The sequence below is a fragment of the Monodelphis domestica genome, chromosome 2, assembly GCF_027887165.1.
Source record: "Monodelphis domestica isolate mMonDom1 chromosome 2, mMonDom1.pri, whole genome shotgun sequence".
NCBI lineage: Eukaryota > Metazoa > Chordata > Mammalia > Didelphimorphia > Didelphidae > Monodelphis > Monodelphis domestica.
Genome location: NC_077228.1, coordinates 188,682,604 through 188,691,529, shown reverse-complemented (window position 1 = coordinate 188,691,529; position 8,926 = coordinate 188,682,604). Strand labels below are relative to the sequence as shown.

The 8,926-nt window shown below is 35.8% G+C and overlaps 1 protein-coding gene across 1 annotated transcript; it reads left to right on the top strand.

Annotated features, from left to right (window-relative positions):
* The first annotated feature begins 3,454 nt into the window (after nucleotides 1-3,454).
* Nucleotides 3,455-4,325, top strand: LOC100015534 (bax inhibitor 1-like). Its single transcript, XM_056816567.1, has one exon. It carries the CDS (start codon nucleotides 3,601-3,603, stop codon nucleotides 4,306-4,308), a length of 708 nt encoding a protein of 235 aa, XP_056672545.1. The 5' UTR covers nucleotides 3,455-3,600; the 3' UTR covers nucleotides 4,309-4,325.
* Nucleotides 4,326-8,926: the final 4,601 nt, after the last annotated feature.

Below are 8,926 nucleotides of genomic sequence, written 5' to 3'. Positions count from 1 at the left end.
GCACCTTTCACTCCTATAAATTATTTTGTGCCTTTGACCTCTTTGAATTTTAAAAATGACCACAAAGGAGAAATCTGTGCTTTCCTTTCTCACTGTAGACGAATTACAAAGACATAAGAACATACAAAGTTATAGCATGATGTAGTGGCTAAAGGCTAGCCTTGAGGACAGAAAGCCTTTAGTTCAACCTTGGTTGTGTGTTCATGAACAAGTCATTTAAATCTCATTGTCCCAGAATACTCCAAGGCTATAAGTTATAGAGGAGTTGCTGATCTGTAGTGGTAAAGGTGGTTTCCATGTTATTAATCCTTTATTGATAAAATCTGCCCCACAAACTAGGTAGCGATATGTGTAATAATTAAAAATGGGTTTGACAAATATAAGAATTAAATTTTTAAAAAATTATTGTGGTTACTGTTAATAAAATTAACTCAAGTGATGAGACTGTTAGCAGCTTTAGTAGCTTTATTACATCAGGGAAGAGATAGTAAAGAGGGAAATGTAGAAAGGTGAAAAGGGAATTGTCTAGCCTACCACACTGAATCTGTTTTGAAGAAATCTAGCTCAACCCCCAACCAAATTCCAATCTCTAGCTAGAGGAGTGGAAGTGTCTTAGCCTTCAAAGCAGAAGTCCTCCAAAGCAGAAAAAGTGCCACACAGAAGAATCTAATGCAGAGACATCGACACAGATGTCCTCCCTCAGGAAGAGTCACCAACACAGCAGAAGCAGAAGTGAATATAATCATCTCAACTGACTTTTATAAGCAGTTTTCTCCACATCACTTCCTGTCTCTCAGGTTCCACCTTCTTTTCACTGTGGGCTGGTCTATCACATCTCGGGAACCAATCAAAGTCTCTCAATTTGCCTAGTACTGCCTGGGGTCAGTGTTTGTGGGATCTCCCTCCAGTCCTCTGAGGTTGTGAACTCTCATCAAAAGGATTCACAAGTTCCTGATTGATTAAGTTAAAAGTGAAAAACACTTCAAGTAATTGATTAAGATAAGATAAAAAAAATTCCTTTTCACATATGCATCAATGTCTATTTACACCTATATCTATCAGAATATATCTAAGCCAATTGCCAATTGATAAAGGCAAAAGATATGAACAGATAGATTTGGGTTGAAGAAATCAAAGTTATAACTATGAAAAATGCTCTAAATCATTCTTGATTAGAGAAATGCAAATCAAAACAACTCTGAGATATGATGGAGAAGTTGTGGAAAAAATAAGGACTCTAATATATTGTTGGTAGAATTGTGAACTGATTCAACAATTTTGGAAAGCAATCTGGAAATTTGGAAAGCAATTTATACTCAAAGATTTATAAAACAGTGTAAACCTTTTCACCCTGTAGTACCACTGTTGGGTCTATTTACTAAGCTGATCAAGGAAAAAGGAGAAGAAAGTATAATGTTCTAAAATATTTATAGCAGCTCTTTTTTGTCTTGGCAAAAAACTGGAAGCTGAAAAAATATCCATCAATTAGGAAATTATTGAACAAATTGTGGTATATGATTGTAATAGAACACTTTTGTGCCCTAATAAATGACAATGTGATGAGAAAAAAATGGAAAAACTTATATGAAGTGATGTAAATTGAGCAGAACCAAAATGTTGTACATAGTAATAATAATGTATGATGATCAACTGTGAAAGCCTTAACTATTATCAACAAGGCAGTAATTAAAGATAATTCCAAGGGTCTCATGATGAAAAAAAGCTATTGACCATGGCAGAAGGAACAAAGTCTATATGCAGATTGAAATGTATCATTCCTCACATTATTTCCTTGGTGAAATTTTTTTCTAGTGTAAGCAATATGTGCCCTGTGTCAAAATGAGACATACAAGGAAATCTGTATTATATGATCATATATTTATAACCTATATCATATTACCTATCTTCTTGGGGAAGGAGGAAAGGTGGGAAGGAGAGGGAAAAAAAGAATGAGACAGTTTTTGGACACAGCTAATGTGAGATTATTTCTTTTAGATAAGCATGTTTCTACAATGTATTAAATATTTATTAACAAATATGCATTGTTGTTATGTTGTGAGAATGAAATTAGGTCTTATTTGTAATGTATTTTGCAAACATTAAAGATCTATCTCCATTTATCTATCTCTTAAGAGGTGTACTATCTATATATAACATGATGAATATAATATAATAAAATTAAATGAACACAACACAATGAAATGAATATAATACCTCATGCATGTGGATATCACATATTATAGTTCATATTGTAAAAATAGACTTGAATCCAAGATTTCAATCCCCAGAAGTCCTTGCTCCACTTCCCCAGAATGCTTTGTAATCTCACTGAATTCTCACCTGGACCAAGAGCAAAATCATTATTTAAAGAGTCTCCACCCACTCCATCCACAGCAGAGAGCAGGCTCTCTGCTCTTCCTGGCTCCGCTGGCAAACAGATGCATCTCATGATGTGAGTGAAATTTGGGTGGGCCTCATGGCCCACCTAGCACGTGCTTCTCTTGCTTGTATTTTCTTTAACCTTTGACCTTTATTAAACCTCATAAAAATAATACTCCTTGCAGAGAGAAACTAATTTCTACCTGCCTCAGTATTCCCCAAATTTTAATCTTTACAATATCATATTGGAATATAATGTTATGACATGTATCATATATTATATATAACTACTAGCACATCACTTTGCAAATATATCACAGAGTACCATAACATGCCATATTATGCTATATCATACCAAATCATGCCATGTTGTACCATACAATGACATTACATGCCTTGCCCTGTCATACCATATCATGTTATATTATTATATACCATACCATATTTTTTCATACTATCCTATCCCATGCTCTATTCTATTAGATGATATTGGATTTTTGATGAGATGTTAGAATTGATTTTATTGTATAGTATTTGTTTTTATATTACATAATTATATATTATGTTATATTACATTTTCTTATATCATATTATATGACATTATGATATATTATAATTTTATTTTGATGTTTTGATTAATTTTTATTATTATATATCCACTGTGAACCTATCAGTAATCTAGTTCTAGAGTTTCTCTGTAAACAATCTAGACTCTGCAGACACAAAATCTCACACAGTAGGGCTTATAGGTATGGAAAAATTCAGAAAGAAGGGAGCCAGAGTTAAAGCTTTCTGACCTCCATCCGCTAGGCCATTGTTCCCTCCATGACTGTGGGACCCCCAGATAGGCTGTCTCAGGACATGAAAGTCATGTCTTGGGAGATGGCTAGTCAGAGAATTCCCCGACCTCTGGAGTCCTGAATTCCAAGTCCAATATTAGATATTGGACAACCTAACTCTGAAGCAGCAGCCTAACTCTGAATGCCATATTATGGTGGTCATGAAGAGTGATGTCACATACAGTAGGTAGGACAGTGATGACACACACACCCATGAATGTGACATATAGTTTTTGGTAGCTAAGTCAACGGCAGAGTTGTCTAGTGGGAGGCAGAAGATCAGAGCCTTGCCCAACATCATTGGGCCTAAAGAGCTGGCCCAGCCTAGCTAAGTTTGTCACCTTTGGATTAAGTGAAGGCCACGTGCATTCTTGATTCCAGCATGATGAACACGATCAATCGGATATTTAATCTGAATGCACTGTTCGCGCTTTCCCACATTACACCTGAGTCACAGAGTCACCTGAAGAAGGTCTATGCCAGTTTTTCCTTCAGTATGATCATGGCGGCTGCAGGGGCCTACATCCACATGTTCACCCATTTTATTCAAGCTGGCTTGCTCTTAACCTTAGGCTCCTTAGGACTAATAATGTGCTTACTAGGAACACCTCACCATCACAAAACTGAAAAGAAGAGACTGGTTCTTCTGGCTGGATTTGCCTTCCTTGTAGGAATGGGTCTGGGCCCTGCCTTGGATTTATGTATGACCACTAATCCAAACATTGTTTCCACCTCCTTGCTTGGCACGGCAATGATCTTCAGCTGTTTCACCTTGAGTTCTGTGTATGCTAAGCTTCATAGCTATCTCGTCCTAGGGGGCATCTTGATTTCTTCCATGAGCTTGATTTTATTCATCTCTTTGAGGAACCTCTTATTTGGCTCTCATTTGCTTTTCCAAATGAATCTGTATGTGGGACTGGCAATTATCTGTGGCTTCATCCTTTTTGATACTCAACTCATCATAGAAAAATATGAAAATGGAGACAAGGATTACATCTGGCATTGTGTTGACCTGTTCCTGGATTTTGTCACCTTCTTCTGGAGATGTTTGATGATCTTGGCAATGAACGAAAAGAACAAGATGAAATAAAAGGAATGGATCCACCATCTAGTCTTTCTGGTTTTTGGCTCCCATTCCTCAATCCCTCTTTCTCTTTGCACACATTAGAGGGGTCATGTTCCATGTTAATGAAAAATTTCAGAGAATCTTATACTTTACAATTTTATCTATTTTAGAGTGCTTGGTTCAATTTTTTAAAAGTGAATAACATTTTTCAGGTTAGTTTCCCTTTATGTTTTCTGAGATTCTCTATCTATCCCTTTCTTCTTCCGTATATACTCTTGTCTTTTTCTCTTCTGGAAAATGGAACCAAATCAAATGGCTCAAATTCTATGAATTAAATCTTCTTGGTGGTACTTTCCAAGTGGATTTAAAGTTAGCTTGTTTTTCTTTCTAAAACCTGTCTCTTCTTCAGCTTTATTCTCATTTAACTATGATTCCTATGGGTGTGAATTTGGAGCTATAGAGAAGAGTTTGTCAAGCAAGTGGGCTGGTCAGAGGCATTATAACTAAGGCTACTTTTAGGAAATTTGATTGTAGGGCAGTGGATGGTATTGCATTTAGTTGGGAACATGAATATAGGCCACAATGAAGAGTGGAAATTGGCAAAACTTCTACAGTTATAGCTCCTGTGCTTTTTAGCCCTATCAGAATTGAAAAAAAAAAAAACTCTTCAAAGCACCTGAAAACAATTTGAAGTCAGAGAATCCAGATGTAAATGCTATTTTGGATACTACCTATCAATGTAATCTTGGGTAAGTCATTTTACCTCCTGAACCTCAGTTTCCTCACCTCTAAAATTAGTTTGTTACTAAAATGGTCTTTTAAGTTCCTTAAAATGTTAAACTTATTATAATCTTTAGAAATGTTGCCTCTAGGTTAATATCAGTTTATAGCTGGATCTGACTGTCTTGTCTGATCCTCAAAAAAGAAAAAAAATAATTCAACCAAACAAAAATGTTGGTAGGTGCCCTGTATATGCTACAAACACCTTAACTCTGCTCTTGGGCAAATCATTCCTGTTTTCCCTTTTCTAACTTTGCTTCAAGGAACTGTCATGCTTAAGGTAGACTAGTAGCCTTAAATACTCATCTAGTTTAAATACTTTTTGTGGAAGAGTTTCAATAGATTCATAAGACAAACATAGTTCTTAATAATATATAAATAGGATAATTTTGAATATTTCTAAACCCTTCTGGACTTTTTCTCTTGGAATTGCCTACTTTGTAGTATGACTCAGTCTTCCTTATTCAGTGGTGGTCTGTGATATATGAGTATATCTTGAAGAAGGAATATGAAAGGAAGACAGAAATGGTTAGCTCTGTAGAGTACTGCTTTTATTATCATCATGTTAAGCTAATAGTGGATTATCTCTTTGGGGGGCTAGAGGGGAGCCCTATAGGAAAGGAGGGGTGTGTGATGGTGATGGAACATTTAGTATGTGTCATCCAGGCCTGGGTAAGGAATGTAGGCTAGGTCAGGACATTCACATATAGCAACACCAACCCAGCATTAATCCTTGAAGTACTAATGAATACTGTTGAAACTAGCTGTCCCTGGGTCCTACCTCTACCTCAGAAAAGCAGCATTCTGGGATGAAATTCTAGTCATCTAGTTCTTGTTACAGCTCTGCTAACCACTGATCTAGCTATTTCCTTGAGGGTTTCTGGATACCTGGACTAGAATATTTCTTTAATTTAGCCCCAGTCAAGAGCTTTTCAGGTAATCATGATGATTGCCTATTCCTGAAAAATATCTGTGTCTATATTCCCCAAAGTCAATCTTTACCTATTGTGGCTTCTATTTGGAATAAATAAGATTATTTTTTTTCTCTGTTAGAAACAGTGTCTATAATGACAAGGACGGAAAAATGCCTTTCAAGGAAAAGTCTAACAGAGAATCTGTTAATATAGTAATCATTGTAATTATTACTTCCTTTTTGAGTTTCTTGGTTTTCAGCTCTGGCTACATTCTATAACACATATTGTTGAGAGAAAGATGGTTTTAATTTTATATGTAAACATACGCAATTGAATTCTAAAGAATGAAATTATGAATGGGGACAGACAAAAAAATAGATCATGAGAAATTGAAGGAGAATCTGATGGTGAGAATGAGAATAATAATCATAATAACAACAGACTTGAAAAGTTCTTGGTCAGTTGCTGGCAGGTGGTAGTGAGGATTTTAGTTTCTTTCTCTGATTTCTCTAAGGTTTCCAGAGGTCAACATATAGAGAAAATAATAATAAAATTCCCTTGGAAGAACAAAGGTAAGATTTTGAGAGAATTTTTTAAAGGGGAAATGAAGGACTAATGTTTCTATACCTACAAGTAGGCTATTAAAAGTTAATTATCAAAGCTACTTGGCACTATTAAAAATAGAAAAAAGTTGATCCTTGGACCTTTAGTGTGTTTGATTTTTCTCTTCCTTGTCCAGGTCTCACCTTAAAGATAATTATTTTGAATTAGATGCTGGTTTTGATTATGTTTTTTGGACTTATTTTCCTTATATTTTAAGGCTTTCCTTTTTATGACCTCACTGTGGTCCCTCTACCTTGGTCTGATTCCAGGTGAGATTTTACTGAATGTTACAAGATGCTAATTTATTTTGAGTACCCCTTTAGAATGAAAAAGTACTTTAATTTGCTCAAAGGCACTTTAATGTAAAAAAGGACCCAAAATACTTAATATGAATTAAAGCTCTAAAGCCAAATTATTTTTTTGAATGTTGAGGCAAAAATATATAGCAACCTAGGATTCTTGCATAAACTACTCATTATATGAGTCTATTCTAGGCAAAGTGAACAAACTTCCCCTTCTTATGAACATTTTATCTAATTTAACTGATAAAACAAAATGTACTAAGATAAACATACTTCTTAATAACCAATATTCAACTTCTTCCCAGTGGTACAGAAATAGTTTAGTTGTACCTTTTGTAATTCACTGCATCCAAAGACACTCAGAATTCTCAGCTGCTACTTGTTCTGAGTACTTTTCCTTTATCTTTTCCCCTCTTTCTGTGAACCTCCCCTTCTTTTTGTTTTCCCCCTTCCTCTCCCTTCTCTCCTCTTTTCCCTCTTTGTCTCCTTCCTCCCCCATCAACTCATTTTTTTCTCTCCTCACCTCTCTCTTTCGTACACTAATAAGCTTGAATCTTGGTACTCATTCTTTTTAGGAAAGCCAGGGAGGTTCTTTATAAAAGTATCTGGTGAACAAGGACTACACTGAGAATCTTAACTCTGCCCCTCTGAATTTTGTTCAGTGACCCTGCTTAAGATCTCTGAGCCTCCATTTCCTCATATATAAAATGAGGATGATAAATTTTTTGCTACCTACCTCATAGATTCTTATAAGGGAAATGCCTTGTCAATTCGAAAAATCACAGAATTGTGAATTTTTGTCATTGCCTATATAAGAGAAGAAATGAATCATAAATTATTTGTGTGAAGCAAATGAAGCCATTCAAATAGCTAGATCTTCCCTACCCCCAGCTAAAAATTTAACTGATATCATCCAAGAAGCTCTAATTGTTATGTAAAATATACCTTGCCTCTTTATTCCAGGCAGAATTGTGACTTTCTGATTATATGAAGCCAAAAACTCAATGCTCATTTTCATTTTCCTAGTTAAATTGTACAGGGATAGAATATCTTATTTGCCTGGCAGAGCAAAATAATTAAGGAGAAATTTAAAAAGCAAAGCAAGAACTAACTAGTATGAACCTTGGTTATGCTTCACTGAACGTCTTTTATGGTCCATTGAAGTTTTAGTAAACCAAACTTATATCTTCCTCCTCACTTCTCCAAGGGTCAGGACCTTATCAGTTTTGCATATTGAGGTTCCTCTTGGGTTCTGAGTCCTCTCTGACCCAAGTTTACTGAAATCATATTAAAGTTTCTCTCTTTTTTAGACCCATTTTACTGGGGAAGCTTTACATTCAGAAATATTTCTGTACTTTCTTGGAGAACAAGTCCTTCTGATGCCATGTGGCTACTCTGAAGTTGATCTGCTTTGCAGTGGAGCCCAGACTGTATTTGGAATTCTAAGGACTTTGTTTTAAATCCTGCTTCTCCTAATATCTGTGTGGCATTGGACAATCATATCATGTCTCTGGGTCTCAGTTTTCTCATCTGTAAAATATAAATGTTCTTTAAGGAGATATAGGGAAAGGGGTATAAAGGGGCAAACTGGTTCTGGCTTATTTCACTAGTTGTAAGATGCTATAACCTCCAAAAGGCTCCTGAAATACCAAAGAAAGAGGGATCCATGGCAGTTGGTTATTAATAGGTTGTATGAGTATTAATTGGGAGAGTTTGCTCACAAGAGGCCAGTTGTCCTGTATAGCAATAGGGCAAAGTAGCATGGTAGATCCCTGAACCAATCCCAGGTAGGTCATATGTAGAAACATAGCAAAGAAGACACCCTGCCAGGGATGGCACAGGTTTGCCTGGAAGTTTTCCCATGGCATAGGTGGAATTTCCTTAGCTATTTACATTTACTCAAGGTAGTTTACATAATTTTTGGAATCATAGGTCATGTTTGCACTCTGACTATTATTATATAAGGGCTAACTTTGGTTTTGCCCCCATTCCTTGTGAAAGGTTTCAAACTGTGAAAATGATTTTTGCACTCTGTGTTATGAC